The sequence below is a fragment of the Symphalangus syndactylus genome, chromosome 5, assembly GCF_028878055.3.
Source record: "Symphalangus syndactylus isolate Jambi chromosome 5, NHGRI_mSymSyn1-v2.1_pri, whole genome shotgun sequence".
In the NCBI taxonomy this organism is placed as follows: Eukaryota; Metazoa; Chordata; class Mammalia; order Primates; family Hylobatidae; genus Symphalangus; species Symphalangus syndactylus.
The window spans coordinates 53,710,746-53,731,649 of record NC_072427.2 but is presented as its reverse complement, the minus strand read 5'-3'; the positions used below and the strand labels follow the sequence as shown (position 1 = coordinate 53,731,649).

The 20,904-nt window shown below is 50.4% G+C and overlaps 1 protein-coding gene across 7 annotated transcripts in view; it reads left to right on the top strand.

Annotated features, from left to right (window-relative positions):
* The window catches only part of HERC2 (HECT and RLD domain containing E3 ubiquitin protein ligase 2), a 223,973-nt gene extending 203,851 nt beyond the window's left edge, over window positions 1-20,122 (top strand). For 6 of the 7 annotated variants that reach the window (XM_055278481.2, XM_063640239.1, XM_055278480.2 and 3 more), the window contains 12 exons: window positions 802-893; window positions 1,093-1,232; window positions 6,200-6,387; window positions 7,121-7,318; window positions 9,740-9,823; window positions 14,025-14,166; window positions 14,318-14,512; window positions 15,636-15,748; window positions 16,375-16,565; window positions 17,499-17,604; window positions 17,894-18,106; window positions 19,123-20,122. In XM_055278481.2, the coding sequence (XP_055134456.2) occupies window positions 802-893; window positions 1,093-1,232; window positions 6,200-6,387; window positions 7,121-7,318; window positions 9,740-9,823; window positions 14,025-14,166; window positions 14,318-14,512; window positions 15,636-15,748; window positions 16,375-16,565; window positions 17,499-17,604; window positions 17,894-18,106; window positions 19,123-19,395 (1,935 nt within the window). In that variant the 3' untranslated portion in view covers window positions 19,396-20,122. Of the gene's footprint in view, window positions 1-801; window positions 894-1,092; window positions 1,233-6,199; window positions 6,388-7,120; window positions 7,319-9,739; window positions 9,824-10,058; window positions 11,762-14,024; window positions 14,167-14,317; window positions 14,513-15,635; window positions 15,749-16,374; window positions 16,566-17,498; window positions 17,605-17,893; window positions 18,107-19,122 lie in introns of those variants that run through there. The other variant, XM_055278484.2, reaches the window with a different exon arrangement.
* Window positions 20,123-20,904: the final 782 nt, after the last annotated feature.

Genomic DNA, 20,904 nt, shown 5'->3' with positions numbered 1-20,904 from the left:
TGACCTCCTCTCTTGTGGGGCTGTGGGGTTGCAGGTGTGGCACAGGTGCCTCTGGAGCAGACCCTCACCAGTGGCATGCGTCAGAGGCCCCTCCTTGTGGGAAAGAGCCTGGGCTTTGCAATTCCAAGGGTGAGGATGCTGGGCATCAGAGGGGCTGGAGCAGGACGTCCCGATGCCATTGTGGTAGGGTCAGACACCAGGGCCCTACCACATTGTCTCATTTAGAGAATGAAGTCAGTTTTAATTGAGTTCAGAATTGAATATGAGAACTTATGTATGGGAGCAATCACAGAGGTCATGAGGAGCAGCTTGTGGGATAGGGAAAGGGTTGGCTGGCAAGTGTGCAGTGTGGAGGGTGGGTGGGGCCCAGTGCTCTTGGCCATCCCTCCCCTTGCCTGCTGCTCCTCCCCCCGCAGGCTTGTGCTCTGAGAGGGCTGGGGCAGGTGAGGAGAGACACAGGGATTGCTGGAGTACGGTGCTGCTGCACAGAGAAGCAAGGCTGGGGGAGGCCATTCTGGGGAGAGAGGCTTGCAGGCCTCACCTGCAAAGCTCCCATTTCTGGGGCCATGTGCTGGGTCCCACTGGGCCACAGTGTGCCAGCAGGCGTGCTGTCAGTCACTGTCCCGCCTGCCTCCTGGGAGTGCTGAGATTAAGTGGAATATGATTTTAAGTTGCACTAATTATTCATCATGGGTACAAGTTTTCAGAATTCCTACTAGATGTAGTTAAATCTCAGTGTGGTTATAGCAGTCGGCAGGGGCCTTGATGCTGTCTGTCTAATTGAACCTTTTACCCTTCTAGATCGATTCTCTTACCGGTCTTGGAGTAGTTAAAGTGGAATGCGGATCCCAGTTTTCTGTTGCTCTTACCAAATCTGGAGCTGTTTATACCTGGTATGCAAGATTCTGTTTGTTTAAACCCCTAAAACCAGATTTTAATCGGGGTATGTGCACCACCTTTTCATGGATGGGAATGTAGCTTCTGCAGCAGGCTATGGTTGTGTCCTGAAGAGCAGAGGCTGCCCAGGAGGCTGGTCAGGGTGGTCAGTGAGATCACCTTGCCCCATAATTTCCATGCTTCCTTTGTGTGCAGGGGCAAAGGCGATTATCACAGGTTGGGCCATGGATCGGATGACCATGTTCGAAGGCCTCGGCAGGTCCAAGGGTTGCAGGGGAAGAAAGTCATCGCCATCGCCACTGGCTCCCTGCACTGTGTGTGCTGCACAGAGGATGGTAGGTGGGGGCTCGGTGCCGCAGGACTGAGGCCTGTGAATCTAAGAGGGTTGAGCATGAATGACATGCGCAGCCTTAAAAGGGGGCACAGGGCAGGCGTAGTGGCTCACGCCTGTCATCCCAGCACTTTGGGAGGCTTAGGCGGGCAGATCACGAGGTCAAGATATCGAGACCAGCCTGGCCTACATGGTGAAACACCATCTCTACTAAAAATACAAAAATTAGCTGGGCATGGTGGTGCACACCTGTAATCTCAGCTACTCAAGAGGCTGAGGGAGGAGAATCACTTGAACCCGGGAGGTGGAGGTTGCAGTGAGCCAAGATCGTGCCATTGCACTCCAGCCTGGCAACAGAGCAAGACTGCTTAAAAAAAAAAAAAAAAAAAAAAAAGGAGGCAAAGGCTGGGGCTTATACCGTGTCCTGAGAGTCTATCTGCAGTCAGCAGGGCTTTGGCCCTGTCATCTTCAGCCTCTGCTGTTAAACCTGTGAATGAGTTCTATTTATTACTTATTACTGGGCTGTGCAGAACAGAGCTAGCAGTCAGCCTGAGACGTGTCCTTAGACCTGCTACAGGCTTGGCCCTCTGCTGGTGTCTGGGAACCTGGGTTTCGGGAGGGCTTCCCTGCTCCCTAGGTGGTGAGTGTGGTTCCCTGTGCCTGAACTGTTCATACAAGTGACGTGGTCTGTGCTGAAACCTGCTTTCCTTGTTCTGGAACTTGGTACGCGCCAGGCACGGGGTGCCCGTGTGATCAGCCCTGATGGAAACCCTGGACCTGGAGTCTCTACCCAGCTTCCTGGCAGACAGCACCTGACACGGCTCGGTGCCGGGGCAGTTAAGCTCGTCCTGTGTGGCTCCTGTGGGAGACGACTCTGGAAGCTTGCTCCTGGTTCCCCCACTGCTTTGCCACAGGTCCCCATCCTCGTGCTGATCTTACTCTGTGTCCTCTTGCCATAATACACTGTAACTGTGAGCAGGAGTGTATGCTGAGTCTTGTAAGTTGTGCTGGAGGAGAATCATGAGCGTGGGGGCGGTCCGAAGAACTCTGACACAATGGTGAAACAGACTTTTCAGGTCAAATGAAGTTTGTGAATCAGCTGACTTGATGATATGGAGATTATTCTGGATTATTTAGTGGGCCCAGTGTAATACACAGATCCTTTAATCAGAAAAGAAAGCAGAAGAGTCAGTCAGAAATGTGACTGTGGACGTAGTAGAAAGATTGTCAAAGTCTGAGAGCTCTCTACCCTCCATTGCTGGCTTTTGTGGAGGAACAGGGCTGGGGAATGGGGTGGCCCATGGAAGCTGGGAATAGCTCAGCCAGCAAGGAACCTGGACCTCAGTCCCACAGAGAACTGAGCTGTGTCTGAATGAGCAAGGAAACTCTCCCTGGGGCCTCTGGGAAGGGAGACCCATGCGAGACTTCTCACCTGCAGAGCAAAAGGATCCTAAGTGTGTGTTGTTTAAGCCAGCTGGGCAGTGGGGATGTGTTATGGCAGCAGTGGAAAACGTGGGCGCCATCTTTCATTAACATGGCCTTCCCACAAACTGTGCTCCTTGTTAAAGCCTTTGGTGAATTATATAAGCATGCACCCTTTAATCATTTCATTGAGGGAAGAGGCTCATGGATGAATGAGCAACTTCTGTGGCCTGTAGTGGAAGGACATTGTAGTTCTTGATCCAGAACTTTTTGATTTATTTAATTCTTTTAAATTTTGAGACATACCACAGTTGGAAGCAAACCAGTTAGAAGTACATTACCTAGAACTTCCTTATCCCAGTCCACATGAGAGTGAGTTGTTTTCCTGCTGCCGCATTCTGAGCTTTTCAATGTGTTTCCCACAAACAGGAAGGCTCGTCCTGCCAGCCAGTTCACACTCCCCCACCCCGCCTGACGCCCATGCCCATTCGCAGCACACTGCCCGCCAGTCAGCTAGCAAGGTGTATCCTCTGTCCCGTGACACTCCCTCAGTGCCTGGCATCATCGTTTCACTTCCTCGGTCTTCCTGGGCCTCTTGCAACTTGACACCAGTTACTTTGTAGCACATTCTGTCTGGGTTTTTTTCTGATGTTTCTGCATCAGATTGTGTGTCTTTGATCGTCACAGTTCATCCTTGCAGGTGACATGCAGTTTGTCCGCTTGCTGATGATGCTCACTACAGTTGCTTGGTTACGTTGTTGTCTGCCATGCTTTTCACTGTGAACATTCTTTGTAATTAACAAGTATTTAGTAGGGACATCCTGAATCTATTTAAATATTCCTTTCTCATGCAGCTTTGAATCAATTCATGTATTTGTTTTATCTGAGTGGGAATCATGGATCCTAATGTATTCATTTTTATAAAGTCTTTTCCTATTTATTTTGATGCTCTAGTTGTGCTCTATTTGGCTGGCTCTGCCCCCTTTTCTTGTGTCCCCGTTGTCTGGGAGTACTTCCTTGCTCTGGCAGAAGAAGAAGATTAGCCTTCTCTTGTTCCCGCCATGCCCCATGCCTCGACCTGGCCATTTCTCCAAGGAGCCCTGGCGTCTGTGGAGGAGAATGGCCTTGAGAAGACAAGGTCTGGATGATGAGTGTGCTCATTGCTGTTGAGGCATTACCGCTCCCCAGGCCTCCTCAGTGGACAAAGCCAGGGAATAGTAATGTTAACAATAATTTGGTTTAGGTTTGATGTTTCCTCCTGGATCTGCATGTGTGTTGAAAACTGTGAGTTCCCACCAGTATCCCCAGGTCCAGTTTGGATCCACAGGGTTCATTCCAGTTTTCTTTTGGCAACCTTGCAGCTCCTTTCTCTCCTGGTGATTTGGCCACTCCCCCCCTGCGTAACCAGTGTCTCATCTTCCCCTGTGTGGCTCGTCTCCTCTCATGTGGGGGTCTTGGCTGACTCCCCTCGCAGCTAGCACCTGGGTGGAAGCCCTCCTCACTCTCGTGGACTCATTCCCTATGCCCGGCTGCATCTGCAGAGACACCCTCCTCACCTTGTGTGTGCGACACCCACCTCGTGGCTTTAGGACCAACCTGTGGAGAGCAGGCAGGGGCAGGAGACAAGTACACTGCCTTTGACCATGCAGGCGTCACACTTTCCAGACACGCGAGGAGTCTCTGGGTTTGACGATCCTGATGGTGTCTCCAGAGAACATGAGCCTTGTTTCCATCCTGGTCACCAGGGACATTGCCTGAGAATATTTTCCGGTGATATTTCTTGGTTGAGGTCCAACACGGTGCACTGAAAAGTGTGATGATTCTTGTGAATGGTGAATCTTATGTTTAGGATATGAACAGAAACTGCATGTTTTTTTTTTAATGTTATTTTTTAAATTTATTTCAACAAGTTTTTGGGGAACAGGTGGTGTTTGGTTACATGAATAAGTTCTTTAGAGGTGATTTCTGAGATGTGGGTGCTCCCAGCACCCAAGCAGTGTACACAGTACCCAATGTGTAGTCTCTTATCCCTCACTCCTCTCCTACCCTTTCTCCCGAGTCCCCAAAGTCCATTGTGTCATTCTTATGCTGTTGCATCTTCATCGCATGAGAACATATGGTTTGGTTTTCCGTTCCTAAGTTACTTAGAATAATGGTCTCCAGTCCCATCCAGGTTCCTGTGAATGCCATCATTTCATTGCTTTTTATGGCTAGTAGTATTCCATGGTGTATATATACCACATTTTCTTTATCCATTCATTGATGGATGGGCTCTGGAGCTGGTTCCATATTTGTGTAATTGCAAATTGTGCTGCTATAAACATGCGTGTGCAAGTGCTTTTTCAAATAATGATGTCTTTTCTTCTGGGTAGGTACCTAGTGGTGGGATTGCTCGATCAAATGGTAGATCTACTTTTAGTTCTTTGAGGAATCTCCACACTTCCATAGTGGAGCATGGAAAATGCTTTCCATCACAAGGCATTTTCACAGGTAGCTTGTTGTTAGTTTTTATCGCCCTCTAGTGGGGGAAAATCTCAATGTGTTGTACTGGTTTCTGTTCCTACCAGCAGTATATGTTCCCTTTTCACCACATCCATACCAACATCTATTATTTTTTATTCTTATTTTATTATGGCCATTCTTGCAGGAGTGAGGTGGTATCACATTGTGGTTTTGATTTTAAAAACATAGATTTTCAGGTGGCTCACTAAGTCAGGAGTTCGAGACCAGCCTGACCCACATGGTGAAACCCTGTCTTTACTAAAAACACAAAAATTAGCTGGGCATGGTGATGCGTGCCTGTAAGCCTAGCTACTCAGGAGGCTGAGGCAGGAGAATCGCTCGAACCCGGGAGGCGGAGGTTGCGGTGAGCTGAGATCGCACCACTGCATTCCAGCCTGGGCGACAGAGTGAGACTTCGTCACAGTGGTTCATGCCTGTAATCCCAACACTTTGGGAGATGAGGTGGGAGGATCACTTGAGCTGGGGAGGTTGAGGCTGCAGTGAACCGTGATCATGCCAGTTTACTCCAACCTGGGCAACAGAGTGAGACCCTGTCTCAAAAAAAAGTATAAAAAAACAGACTTTTCCTTTTCTGTTTCACATGCAAGAGCAATTTGAAATGTTAGGGGTATTGCTATCTGTTTTAATATTTGATGGATTTGGGATGTTCGGGATATTGCTATCTGTTTTAATATTATTCTGATGGAGAACTGCTGCTGTTCATGCCTAGTCCTGAGAACTAACACTGTTGGAGGCTTAAGACCAGAGTCCTGTGCCTCTCACTAGAAGAGGCCTGGTGGCCAACAAGGGCTGTGGAGAGTCCTGGGAAGTACACTTGCCTCTTTGGATGTGTAATTAGCATGTATTCATGTTTAGGTCATACATAAAGCAGACATACACGTCTAGGTCATATGTAAAGTTGACAACTAGGTCAACACCAGCTGAAGGGCAGGGAGCGTTGGTACTGTGTGTGATGGGAAGACATTGGCAGCCATGCATTTGTTGGCCCTAGTATACAGGTTCTGATTCTAAATGCACTTCATTCAGGTGAGGTTTATACATGGGGCGACAATGATGAGGGACAGCTGGGAGACGGAACCACCAACGCCATCCAGAGGCCTCGGTTGGTAGCTGCCCTTCAGGGTAAGAAGGTCAACCGTGTGGCCTGTGGCTCAGCACATACCCTCGCCTGGTCGACCAGCAAGCCCGCCAGTGCTGGCAAACTCCCTGCACAGGTGAGTCCAGGCAGGTTGGGTGGGTCAGGGCAAGCAAAGTGTGCTGCTGTCACATGCTGCATCCTGTCAATGTGTGTTTACAGAGGCTTCTCGGTGAAAATAATTCAGGCTCAGTAAATGTTAACCAAACAGTGCAGTTAAGAACCTTGATATTTGGGAGGCCGAGGTGGGCAGATTGCCTGAACTCAGGAGTTCGGGACCATCCTGGACAACATAGCAAAACCCTGTCTCTACAAAATTAGCCGGGCATAGTGGCATGCACCTGTAGTCCCAGCTACCTGGGAGGCAGAGGGCTGAGGTGGGAGGATCACTTGAGTCTGAAAGGTCCAAGCTGTGGTGATTGCACCACTGCCCTCTTATCTGGGTGACAGAGTGAGACCCTGTCTCAAAAGAACCTTAATGTTCATGCCAGCCAATATTCTGTGTGTACAGTATGTATCACCTTCTATATCTTATAACCCACACCAAACTGTTCCACACCAAACTGTTCTGACAGTACATGCCTCACATTTCTTAGTAAATATATTCGTATAGACTAATTTTTTTTTTACAGTCAAACTGGACAGAATATTATTTTAAAAGCAGCACAGTGAGGTTTTGCAAACCAAACTCAGACACCATAGTGCTTCTCTGTTTTTGAAACAATTGTTTTCAGAATCCTTAATGGATGCCACACTGTGGCCCCCCTGTGCCTTTGGTGCCTGAGGGGCTGAAGGCCGTTTCTGTGTTCCAGGTCCCCATGGAGTACAATCACCTGCAGGAGATCCCCATCATCGCGCTGAGGAACCGCCTGCTGCTGCTGCACCACCTCTCCGAGCTCTTCTGCCCCTGCATCCCCATGTTCGACCTGGAAGGCTCGCTCGACGAAACTGGACTCGGGCCTTCTGTTGGGTTCGACACTCTCCGAGGAATTCTGATATCCCAGGGAAAGGTATTCGAGTGGCAGTCTTTGCTGTAGAGGAAACTGGTGTCTGCAGTACATGTAACCCAACAGAATTCCTATACTGGGCATAGAACACATAGAATTCAGCTCATTCAGCAAATGTTCACCGAATGCCTCCTGCATGCCAGGCTCTGTTCTGGGTACTTTATATCAATGAGAAAACAGACAAAAATCTCTTCCTTTTTGGAGTTTATATTAAAAGCAAACAGTAAGATGCTGCACCTCTCCTTCATAATCTCTGCCTTTCACTGCTCCAGAAGGATGAGGTGGGGCCTTCATAAACTAAGCCTTTGTTCCTGTGGTCCTTCTCTGCCTGCCTGGCCATGTGGCATTATGGCAAGTCCCCACTGACACAGGAAGGCCGGCGATTGGGCTGTTTCTCTCATGATGTCCAGCAGAGGGGGCCAGGAGTCACAGATAGCTTACCTCGAAAGTCCATGCCTGAATGTGTAGAGATTGCTGGCCAAGTGAGAATTAACAGGTGGTGAGTAATACAGTCATGAGTGAGGGCATCTGAAAGTCCCCAGGCAGGTTTTGACCTGTAGATGTTGCTAATAATTGGAGCTTTCCAGAAGTTGGGTTTCTGGCAAGCAGCTTGACAAGATGATCTCGAAGGGGCTAATTACCATACGGTAGGGGCCTGTCTGTATAGGGAAAAGTTATAGAATTAGATTGAGGACCACTAATCCTGATTGTGATTCTCTAATGTATTTTGATATCAAATATTATGGCCCATTCTTAGTGATTTAATCAAATTGCGATGTTTTGGAATCCTGTCCCAGCAGGTTACTTTTTAAAGACTGGCTTTGTTTCCGCTTGGCTAGAACGATTTCTGCTGAACAGGACTGGTACATTCATTTTACTTTCACGTGTGCCTGAGGGTGGAAGTGGTCAGGCTTGTGTTTAATGGAAAGACCATCTCTCTGATGAGAGAGGCAGAAGAAATCGTGGGCAGGTAAAATGGATAGGATGGATAGGAAACATAATTTCAATTACTGTTCAATAATAAAAAGTAGCAAATGATTAATTTTACCTTCTTTTTTTAATCCTTCAAAGTGGTGATGATAATAGGCAGTGCAGAGGAAAAAAACCTTTCTTTGTAGGGAGTAGAAAAGTGAGAGACAGGGCACGTCCCACCTGGCCCTGTGCGAGCGTTGTGCAGGCTGTGAGCGGGGCACGGGTGGGAGCTGGCATGTGGTAGGAGAGCGCTGCGCAGCAGCATCTGGCACCTGGTGGGGCTGCAGGAGAGCAGGGGAGTGCTGAGGGCATCTGAAAGGTACCTCTGATCAGGGAGTGTGCAGGCAGCCTCAATTCTGGTCCTGGGTATGGTGAGGATCGGCCTCAAAGAGTGGGTGTTACTACTCCCGGTCCAGAGCACCAAAACGGACTCTCCAGGAAGGTGGGCGGGCTGGTGACTGGGAGGAGAGGGGAGTGCTCCTGTGAAGGGGGAGCTGCACTGAGGTCCAGGCAGGGCCCGTGGGAGCAGGATGAGTCTGGGCTGTGCGAGAGGCATGGGGCTGGGGTGCCTCCAGGATACCCTTTCTGGGTCTCCTCTGGCGCTTGGGGCCCTCACCTCCTGCCTTCAGGGCTTGGAGTTCTTAGGCTTTGAGCTGGGCAAGGGCTCAGCCTCCACTGAGGGACCCTTGTGCTCCCACAGCCCACCCCTAACTGAAAGAAGGCACGATTGCCTACTGGGCCAAGAGAGCTGAGACCCCTGTTGACCTGTCTCCTCCCTTTCCATTGGCACGACTGCGTGCTGCATCCTGTGCCCTTTCCCCACGGGCATGGCCGACCTGCTCCCTCCTGGGGAATGGCTGGGTCCTCACTGTGGTGCTCATGTTTGGCCACGTCCTGCTGTCTTCACCCCAGGCACTCCTGATTTCTTTTAGTGTGATCACAGCCAGGACCTTGTTCCCCTCCCTGGTCTGTCTTTTCTGTCCCGACCCAAGGTCTGGCTGGCTCCACGGCGCTCCCTGGCCCTGTGGCTGCTGTGTGGCAGTCAGTGGTTTAACATCAGTCCCTGCCACTGGTGGACTTGATGTTTGGCAGGGAAACCTTGACTTCGAGACCTGAGTCAGAGCAGGTGCTTGCCAGGCCCAGCCCTCCCTGTTCTGTGCCCTGTGTGTGCTGGGCTCTTCCAGCCTGCAGAACACTGCTGGGTGGAGGTAGTTTCCTGAGGGACCTGCCTCTTGCCTGGCCATTGGCACTACCTGCCCGGCCGTCTGTCCCCATGCGCTTCAGTGCCAGCCTGTTCCGCTGCACCCTCGCAACTTGAGAAAAGGGAACTGGCAGTTTTCTATCATTAGGAAGGTCTTCAACACTGATTTTAAACAAAATTATGTGATGATTTCTTCAGGAGTGATGCTTTCCACATCAGATTCTAAATTTTGTCTGTTTGATGTGTTTTAGGAGGTGGCTTTCCGGAAAGTAGTACAAGCAACTATGGTGCGCGATCGTCAGCATGGCCCCGTCGTGGAGCTGAACCGCATCCAGGTATGGCCCCGTCGTAGAGCTGAACCACATCCAGGTAGCACATGGAGATTGCTCTCCGAGTCTGACAGCCTTAGAAGTGACGCTTTCGTGAGTGCCTGGGCCGGGATGAGAGCGCTGGTAGCCTGCCATCCCATGCATCCCAACTTTAAAGAGCAGGTGCCACCTTCCTTTTTGTGGGCTTCCTGTATGTGATGTGCTGGGGCTTCCAGGAATGTCAGTGTGTTTCCTTTTACAGAAGTAATGAAGATTTATGTCAGATAGTCCAAAAGCACAAACACAAGTCAGCAAGAATGGGGAAAATAAAATCAGCCCTCTTCCCACTGCATGATGATAACTGCTGCTGTTACATTGGGAGGTGTGTGTCTGTTATAGCCAAAGCAGGATCACTGCCTTTTGAAATTTGCTGTGCTCCTGCCTGCCATGGAATAGGGTCCTGTGGGGCTGCTTGTGTTTGGCAGCTGCCTGCAGCCTGCTCCTCTCTTGCAGGGGTGTGTCCTGGTTTACTCTGTCAGATTTCTCCGATGGTGCTGGGGAACTGTGCCCACTTTTCTGTGGTACAGGCAGGGCTATTTGGGTGTGTCTTCGGTCACCCCTTTTGTTAAGTTCTGAGAAGTGGAGTGGGTCAGAGGCCCAGTGATAATTTGATGATACATCCGATTATAGGTTATAACAGTTCATGTTCCCACCATCCTCACACCCTCCTCACCACTGGTAGTTTTCTTTGCCAGTTTCATAGGCCAGAATTACTAATACTGTCTCGTGGGTAGTAATCAAAGAAACGACAAGTAGACCATTTCTAAATTTACACTGCTTCAAGTGTATATAAACTCACAGTTAAAAACAATTAATTAAAAACAAAGAGGAGCCTTGGCCCCTGATGATGATAGCGTGCAGAACTTGACATTTAATGCTCAAATGAAACTGGCCTCGCCTCTTGGATCAGACACAGCCATGAAGAACAAATTCTTTGTTCCTGTACCTTCGTATTAACACATGATTTTTACCCTGATGTTGATTACATAACTAGAAATGTTTTCAGAGTTATACTTGGGGGCATTTTGAATTAAGACATGAAACTCTTGTCCTTTGTTGGACAGCTCATGTGACCACATTGATGGAGCTGGTCTCTTCACTGACGTCAGAGTGTTTAATGCTAAGCTGTACGTCAGTCATGTCCTCAAATAAATAGATTGTTTAACTAGGTTCATAAAAAAGCTTTTATTTCCCTACCTTGGATGATGGCTTCGGTTTGCTGTGCATCATAAACATTATAGCTTGTAAGCAAGGCCAGCTGATGGCTTCCGCATCGTCTAACCCCTGCGATTGAGTGCGCCTCAATTTGCACCTCCCTCAAAACCGCACGCAGACTTTTTGGGCCAGGGGCTGTCAGGGTGGGTGTTCAAGCCTGGGGGGCTCTGGGAATCAGTGAAGTTTTGATAAACTAGGATGCAGATTAGGCACCCTTGTTTCTGTCTTTGTATCATCTGAAATTGTTAAGAAGTCATTACATGCTGAGCACCTCTTTCTTACTCATCTTGCCATCCCCAGCTTGTGTTACAAAAACGTTCAGTATGCAATTGAAAAAACAAACTGGGTAAATGGCAAATAAATTTATATTAGTCCTTGGTGGTAGCTCATGCCTGTAATCCTAGCACTTTGGGAGGCTGACGTGGATGGATTGCTTGAGCCTAGGAGTTTGAGACCATCCTGGGCAACATGATGAAACCCCGTCTCTACAAAACATACAAAAATTAGCCTGGTGTGGTGGTGGGTGCCTGTAGTCCCAGCTACTTGGGAGGCTGAGGCAGGAGGATCGCTTGAGCCCAGGAGGCAGAGGTTGTAGTGAGCCGAGATCATACCAGTGTACTCCAGTCTGGGTGACAGAGCCAGACACTGTCTCAAAGCAAACAAAAAACAACAACTTATATCAGGACTTTTTTTTTTTTTTTTTTTGAGAGGGAGTCTTGTTCTGTCACCCAGACTAGAGTACAGTGGCGCGATCTTGGCTCACTGCAACCTCCACCTCCCAGGCTCAAGTGATTCTCTTGCCTCAGCCTCCCGAGTAGCTGAGATTACAGGCGTGCGCCACCATGCCAGGCTGATTTTTTTTTTGTATTTTTAGTAGAGACGGTTTCACCATGTTGGCCAGGCTGGTCCCGAACTCCTGACTAGGTGATCCACTCGCCTCGGCCTCCCAAAGTGCTGGTATTATAGGCATGAGCCACCGCACCCGGCCTTTTTTATATTTTTAGTAGAGACAGGGTTTCACTGTGTTGGCCAGGCTGGTCCTGAACTCCTGACCTGAGGTGATCCACTCACCTCAGCCTCCCAAAGTGCTGGGATTATAGGCGTGAGCCACCGCACCCAATGTCAGGCCTTCTTAAGAATCAGATAAACACCCTTCAGCCTAGTGTGCAATGCGGATTGACGTCTGGGGGCTGCTCTGGCTCAGCCCCGGCCCCGGGTGCCAGAGGTGGCTCCTTCCCATTCAGGGTAGCATGCCCCTCCCGAAGCGAGGAAATTTTCTACAGATGTGGAAATAGAAGTGATTTTCTGCCTAGAAATGAACATGGAGAAAAACATTGTATGAATTCAGGGTGTGCACAGGACGCCAGCGCGGAGCCAGGAAGGATGCACAGGCGCTTCCAACCTGCCACCCCATGGCCGCGATGACGCACTCAGGGCACGCCTCCTAAGAGGATGCCATGGGAGGGGCTCTCATAGCTGTCTGGATAGTTTCAGAGACTCCAGAACACAGGTCATCTTACCGGAGGGTTTTGTTTGTTGGGAATTTTATTTAGTTTTATAGCAGGATCTGAACATCACTACATAAAAACTTTTTTATACTTAAAAATTTATTACAGAGTTATTGCATGCACATTTCTGAAAATTTAGGGCGTTCAGATTAAAGACAGTTAAAATCATCTGTGATTCTACTGAGCAGAGAAAGTGCTGTCCCGCAGGAGCCTGTCTCCTTCCAGCCTCATGGCTGCTGTTTTCTGCAGCCTCTGAGTGCAGACAGCCACTACTAGTGGGTGTCATCGGGGAGGAGAGGCAGCCCCGGGGGCTTTGGGGAGCTGGGTGCACCTCTCCTCTCACGTGGCCGCCGTGACATAGGGCATGTCCTGTTCTTTTCTTGTAGCCTAGTCTCCTCTGGGCATGATGGAGCCTTAACAAGCTGCTGCGAGTTTCCAGGAACTCGCATCTGTGAACACTAGCCGTGTGTGTGGCACGCAGACAAGTTCATTCTACAGGCAGCTGTGGCTTCTCTCATTCTTCTTGTATTTTTAGTCTTGGTTATGGCAGCCTGTGTTGTAAGTTGTTTAAACTCAACTTTATGTGAGCTAATGGTGAAGAGAGCTTCACTGGAGGGGTTATCAAAATACATTCTCAGGACCATTTTTTCTTCAATTTTTCTTTTTGGCATCCTTCCAGACTGGGCTTCCCAGATGATTCTGACACACAGCCTCGGCCACCTGCCCTCCGACGTACCGAGGTCCTGCTGCGGCGGGGGCCCTAGGGCTCCTGCCCTGGTGTCTTTGGGAATTGGAGTCCCCTGAGCCTTTGGCAATTGTAGCTTAGGATGAGAAGGATGGGCAGGGAGAGTGACTGCCTGTGTTGGGGAGGCTGAGTGGCCCCAAGGCTTGGAAATGGGATGGGTGGAAGTAGATGTGGGGAAGGGCTGGTCCCGGCTGAGGCACTCACTCACTGTGTCTGCTTCAGTCTCAGGGGCATTGGGTTGAATCTTTGAGTGCCGGGATTCTGTTCTGGTCTGCTGGGAGAGCTGCTTTTGGAGTTCCTGGTGTCTTATTTCATGAGGTCGTGGCAAGATGGTGAAGTAGCAGCAGTGCATAGGGTGTGAGGATGGTCCGTGCCAGGGTGGTGCTGCCGGGCCGCAGCTGTGGACGTGGTGGTGGTGTGTGTCATGTTGGAAGGTGTTTGTTCAGACACACTAGTCCTGGGGGCTGCTGGGCACATCACTGGCGACATGCCCAGTGGGGTGAGGCAGCGGTCTCAGGTGTTCAGAGTCGAGCACCCCAGACGGCGGGGTCTGCCTGGCATCCACGCAAGCAGGTGTGTGATCAGGGAGGGGCCCATGCACGGTGCCTCCTCCTCGTGCATTCACCAGTGCCGCATATCCCCGGCTGTGTGCTTCCTGCTGCGGCAGTGGCCTCACGCTTGCTTGCTTCTTCCTCTCCAGGTCAAACGATCAAGGAGCAAAGGCGGGCTGGCCGGCCCCGATGGCACCAAGTCTGTCTTTGGGCAGATGTGCGCTAAGATGAGCTCCTTTGGTCCCGACAGCCTCCTCCTTCCTCACCGTGTCTGGAAAGTCAAGTTTGTGGGTGAGAACTTGCTGCGCGCTGGAGCACCTGTGTCCCCGGCGGTGGTCGCCTGAGCCCACGGGGAGCACAGAGGCCACATGGTGTGGGAGCATTGGGGCTCTTCACACAGGACTGTGTGAGGGGACTTCGAGTGGCTGCTTCTCCCCTGCAGGTGAATCTGTGGATGACTGTGGGGGCGGCTACAGCGAGTCCATAGCTGAGATCTGTGAGGAGCTGCAGAACGGACTCACGCCCCTGCTGATAGTGACACCCAACGGGAGGGATGAGTCTGGGGCCAACCGAGACTGCTACCTGCTCAGCCCGGCCGCCAGAGCACCTGTGCACAGCAGCATGTTCCGCTTCCTGGGTGAGCTTCTCGGCCACTTGAGACTGTGTCACTGTGGCCTGTGCCTGCTCTTGAGTTAAAGTGTACCATCTGTTTGAGGAGTGACAGTAGATATCTTGAATATCTGCTTTTAGTTTTTGAGACTGTTACCAATAAAAATGACTTTTAGGGTGAGGTGCGGTGGCTCACGCCTATGATCCTAGCACTTTGGGAGGCTGAGGCGGGCAGATTGCCTGAGGTCAGGAGTTCGAGACCAGCCTGACCAATATGGTGAAACCCTGTCTCTAGTAAAAATACAAAAAAACTTAGCTAGCTGTGGTGGCATGCACCTGTAGTCCCAGCTACTCAGGAGGGTGAGGCAGGAGAATTGCTTGAACCCAGGAGGCGGAGGTTGCAGTGAGCTGAGATCATGCCATTGCACTCCAGCCTGGGCGACACTCTGTATCAAAGAAAAAAAAAAAAGAAAAAGAAAAGACTTTTAATGTTGATCGTGCCTTTCACCAACATTATGGAAGCGAACGAGGTGCTGTTGACTTCCGTGCCTAGCATTGAGGGCCTGACGGTGGTGGACCCGTCAGAAGCTCTGTGCACAGCTGCAGGCCCTGGCAGAGCCAGCCCCAGCCATGTGCTGAGGACTGGAGACTGCCTCCGGCACTCAGAAGATGGGAGATTCTGTTTCTGCATCTTCAGTGTTTATCTGAGACTTGGGATCAGAGTAGGGTGAGGTCTTCGCCATTAGCCAGTCCCTCCCTCCTGTCCCACTGAGGGTGTGCAGGGTGTCCTCGGCTGTGCGTCCCACCACAGCCAGCACCTCCTGGGCAGGGCTGTAGCTCCCTGGAGGATACTCCTGTGGGGAAGTTCCAGCTCTTTGCTGTCATAAGAAGAAGAATTGGCCACTGTGTGGCTTAAACTAGTGTGCGTGCAGAAAGGACGTGAAGAGTTAGAGGCTTATAGGCACAAAAGGATAGACTTAGAGCAGGACAGGTGGTCTTGAGGAAGGGCCTAGACCTATGATTTGGGTGTTGCTGCTTCAGAAGGCTCTGAGTCCTCAGTGTGGAGCAGCTGTCAGTGGCGTGTGTGAGTGAGCGGGAAGTTTTGTCATCCTTTTCAAGCGTCCTCTGTCACTTGTGTCCTGAATGATCAGGTGTGTTGCTGGGCATTGCCATCCGAACCGGGAGTCCCCTGAGCCTCAATCTTGCCGAGCCTGTCTGGAAGCAGCTGGCTGGGATGAGCCTCACCATCGCGGACCTCAGTGAGGTAACTCCCTGGGGCGGCAGTCAGGGCCTCTGGGGTCTTGTTAACAGGCACAGTCTGTTCTGCATGTCCGGTCAGGCTGTGAACGCTGGCCTAACTCAGTGCCCAGGTGACACAGAGGCTGCTGGCTGTGGACCACCTTTGAGTAGCAAAAAAAAAAAAAAAAAAATAGACCATCTATTTTCTGGTGTTTTGTAACATACACTGTCTTGTCAGATAAGGAAGCTCACTGCCTCCCCTGTAAAGAAGCTGAACTTTTGGGCAGTTGGGAGCCGCGAGTCAGGCTTGCACGGGAGGCTCTGTCCTGGGGCGACCACAGCCAGCTCATTCCCCATGGCTGTGTCATGCCTCGGCTGCAGGGAGGGAACCCTTGCTAGCCAGTTGCTGTAACTTTCTCAGTGGTTAGTTTTAAGCATTTGGCTGAATTGTGAATTCTTCGTTCAGCTCCTTGGGTGAAGTACTCTCTCGTTGCTCCTCTTGTATCTTGGTGTGTGCTGTGCACTTGCAGCCTCGAGATGCACTTGAGGCTGACCCTGGTTCCTGCTTGACAGAGTGTGCTGGGTGGACTGGAGTCTGGGATGGAGACGAGCCCTGAGTCGACACATGGGCTTTCTTTTTCTCCTTAAAAGGTTGATAAGGATTTTATTCCTGGACTCATGTACATCCGAGACAACGAAGCCACCTCAGAGGAGTTTGAAGCCATGAGCCTGCCCTTCACGGTGCCAAGCGCCAGTGGCCAGGACATCCAGTTGAGCTCCAAGCACACGCACATCACCCTGGACAACCGCGCGGAGTACGTGCGGCTGGCGATAAACTATAGGTTGGTGGTCATCTGTCTCTGTTGCATTGACATAAATAGCAAAAGTAGCAGAAAATGGTTGTTTGGACATCTGTGTTTTTCAGGAGTGTCATACACAAGTAAAGTAATGGATTTGGCTCCAACTATTGCGGATCTGTGGGTATGAAGCTTATTTTGTGATCAGGGTCAGTATTTATTACTCTGACATTCCTGGCTCTAACCAGAATACCAAGATCAACAAAATCCACCCATTTGGGTCACTGCACCTGGAGAGGCCATAGTTTTTGCCCCTGTATGCTTTCTTTGTTGGCTTCCCTGGGACAGGGCTGTGTCTGGGGCTGTCTCAACCCCCTCCAGGCTGCTTGAGTGACACAGAGCAGCCTTTGCCAGGTGTCCAGGTGTGACTGTGCACGGGCCTTTGGGCACCGTGATTCAGGCTTGGCAGGTCATTACCACCACCCACAGCTTCCACTGCTTGTCCCATGTCCCCTGGAAGCACCTGAGAGTGTCTGGGTGAGGCCCTGTGTGGCGGGTGGGCCCTGTGGGCTCTCTGGTGGGGGTAGTCCTGGCAGGTGTCCTGAGCGGTGCTGTCCCCCGTATCGTGTCTGCTGTGGGTCAGCACAGTGTCTCGGGCCTGGGGCGGATGCACGTGTGTTTCCCCTCTTGGTGCTGGCTTCTCCTGGGGTGTCCTGTGGGTACTGAGAGTGGCATCTTGGGGTGTGCATAGCTGTAGGTGGTCATTAGGCTGTACCCCGTCTGCCGGATGAGATGAGCCCAGTGTCGGGAGAAGCTCTGCAGCGCCGAGCTGCTAAGCATGCTCATGCCATCTGGAGCTGCTCCTCTGTCCTCCCAGCTGGGAAGTGTGCGGCCACAGTGCTGCATGCCAAGGATTGGTGTGAGCAGCATAAAGTCAGTGTCACTGAAGACAAGTGTAAAGTGAGCTTTTTCTTCCAGACTCCATGAATTTGATGAGCAGGTGGCTGCTGTTCGGGAAGGGATGGCCCGCGTTGTGCCTGTCCCCCTCCTCTCTCTGTTCACCGGCTACGAACTGGAGACGATGGTATGCCGACACTCAGGTGGGGCTGCCCTGCAGCTGCCTTTTGCCTGCTGACCCACAAATCAGTGACAGCAGTTAGAGTCAGAACCTTGCCCTGTGTGTTGACTGAAGGGAGTGCACTCTGAGCGCGTCCCTCCACCTGCCTGCAGGAGGCTGTGTGCGGGCCCACCCAGAGCCCCCAGACCTTTCCCCGCCCCAAACAGGCCGTGGTGTAGAGAGGGAGCGTGATGGAGTCTTGCGGAAATGCCAGGGTGGGAAGCATCACGCGGCCCTGACAGACATCCTCCCGCAGGTGTGTGGCAGCCCTGACATCCCGCTGCACCTTCTCAAGTCGGTGGCCACCTATAAAGGCATTGAGCCTTCCGCATCACTGATCCAGTGGTTCTGGGAGGTGATGGAGTCCTTCTCCAACACAGAGCGTTCTCTCTTCCTTCGCTTTGTCTGGGGCCGGACGAGGCTGCCCAGGACCATCGCCGACTTCCGGGGCCGAGACTTCGTCATCCAGGTAGGCTCCTGGCTGGGCTTGCCAGCCCTGGGCTAATGTTGGCCAACGGTGGCCGGCTTCTCACCCACAGTCCTGCAGCACATGGAAAAACCGGCCTCTTGAGTCTTCACAGAAATGAAAATGGAAAACATCCGACTTCTCTGATGTGAAGGCTCAAAATGTTACGATTATGTGTTTCGGGTACCATTACCTATTTTTTAAAAATGTATCTGGCCATCCCCAGAATACATCACTGCTGTGTCAGCCTGCTCTAGATTTCAAACACACGTAAAGCATTTGTTCAGTTATCTGGTCGAATTAGGTGAGTCACTAAGTAACATGCTACATACCGAGAAAAATGAGGCCGCTCGCTGGATTGAGAACAAGGGTTTTGCTTTGGGTTCCACCTCTGTGGGCCAGTGGTCAGAAACAAGCTTGATGGACCTGCCAAGTCACTGAGAGGGGATGGCCTAATGCCCCCGCTCTCTGTTGGGACCGTATCCAGCAGTGCCTGGGCGGATGGATCGATGGGGTCCACTGTTCCCAGCATGTGCCCAGCACAGCCTGACCTGCGTCTCTGCCAGGGTTAGAAAAGTGGCCATCTTTCAGGGTCACCTTGGAGAGCATGCATAGTTTTTTATCTTAGAAGTTCAGTAATTCTTAGTTTTTGTCCATAATTCTTGCTGTTTCCTAGTATCTTAATCTGTAGGGGTCAAAGTTGGGCTGGTCGACTCACGAAGAGCTCTCCTGTGGTCATGTGCCTGGTCCTCCGCCAGCCAGGCCGCCCCGCATCCACAGGGTTGGTGTGGTCCTCGGGCCCTCTTCCCGGGATGACCATAGAGAGCCGTCATCTCCATAGTGAGGTGCTGTTTCTTACTCCAAGTTCTAGGAATTAATTGCTCCTTGTTACTCCTAAAGGTGGTTGGATTATGTTTTCTGCCGTTTTGTTCTTTGTGAGCACGAAGAGTCTAATGGGCACAGTAAAGTAGACTGCAACAGTACTCAGTTTCTGATCACTTCATATTTCTGCTCAACAGGTGTTGGATAAATACAACCCTCCAGACCACTTCCTCCCTGAGTCCTACACCTGTTTCTTCTTGCTGAAGCTGCCCAGGTATTCCTGCAAGCAGGTGCTGGAGGAGAAGCTCAAGTACGCCATCCACTTCTGCAAGTCCATAGACACGGATGACTACGCTCGCATCGCGCTTACAGGAGAGCCGGCCGCCGACGACAGCAGCGACGATTCAGATAACGAGGATGTCGACTCCTTTGCTTCGGACTCTACACAAGATTATTTAACAGGACACTAAGATGGGGAAACGTCCTCATGAAACGAGAGCCTGAGCCAGGCAGCAGAGCGCTCGCTGCTATGTAGACTGTAGGCTGCCTGGTGTGTCTGATGAGAAGCGTCCGTCCGTCCTCGAGCCAGGCGGGAGGAGGGGGTGGAGAGACTGACTGGCCGTGATAGGAATGACAGTGAGAAGGTCTGCCTGTTCGCGTGGAACACTGTGGTTGCTCGACTTCCAAGGGTCTTCTCACCCGTAATGCTGCATTACATGTAGGACTGTGTTTACTAAAGTGTGTAAATGTTTATATAAATACCGAATTGCAGCATCCCCAGAATGAATAAAGCCTTTTTACTTGTGGGTGCAATTGATTTTTTTTCTCTCTCCTTTCTTTCAAGTGTCGTGAGTCGTCTTGATTGTATATTGGAAATACCTGTGTAACAAATCGTATTATAAATATTTCAATTAATTTTACTCTGAATTTGTTTATTAAAAGCCTTTTGAACATGAAATGATTAGTATTACTTGAATGCATCCAGAGGATATTTAAACCAAAATGAAAAACCAGAAGGCCATTTGGTGTGCCCTCTCCCAGGTGTCCCCTTCTAGCATATGCATTATGTCATCTGAATTGAGGCCTTTCTGTGAACAGCATTATAACTTCTATCATGGAAAGTGTACTATATATAATGTTTGTGTCATGTATATGCCTAAATTTTAATTATCTATAAATAAAACATCTGTCATAAAAGTGTAGGCTGAGCTTTCTTAACCAGTTAGACTAGCACCAGTGGATATACTACAACCAAAAAATCAATTAGTTCTTGTTACAGCAGTAGTTAAGATTTCAGCCAAGTTTAGATTTTTTTTTTTATTATTACAAAAACCAAACTCAAGTCACAAAGAAGTGATTAGGAGAATGGAAGTTTCCACGGGACCAGCTGGTGGCAGGGGCTGAAGGGCTCTGGAGCCTTCATGGTTTCCTCAAACTTCCTCCCCAAGCCCCATCTGTCTGCACAGCCTTGGCTTCTGCTTTCATTGGCCTGGGCTGAAGAGTCTTTGGTCCAGGCAGCCATGGTACACGGTTTGGGCTGCTTGTGTATGGCACGCACTCTGCTAAGGGTAGAACTGAGAACAGGCTAGGAAAACTGGCTGGCAGGTCTAACGCATTAGAGCTTGAGCTGAACACTATCAGATTGAGGCAAAACTATGTATTTCACGTTGGGAGACAGTTTATTCAGGGACACAATGTTTAGCACTGGCACAGAAAATCCAAAGAGGGAAAGTTTTATTTTTTTTTCTGGGAACCTTTCCAGGACTGAATTGGTAAATGCCAGGATTAGTCTATTTTCAGCTTAGCTCAAAACTTCCATAAGCCGTGTGGTATTATTTTTGTTAATATCACCAACCCTTTTGTTGTCAGCTTTTGCAGCATAACAGAATTGCCCCTGCAGTCAGTGAGAAGCAACATTTCTCACTCGCGCGCCTGGCTGGGCTGGCCTCTGCTGAGTGGCTCTGGGCCCGCAGTTAGGA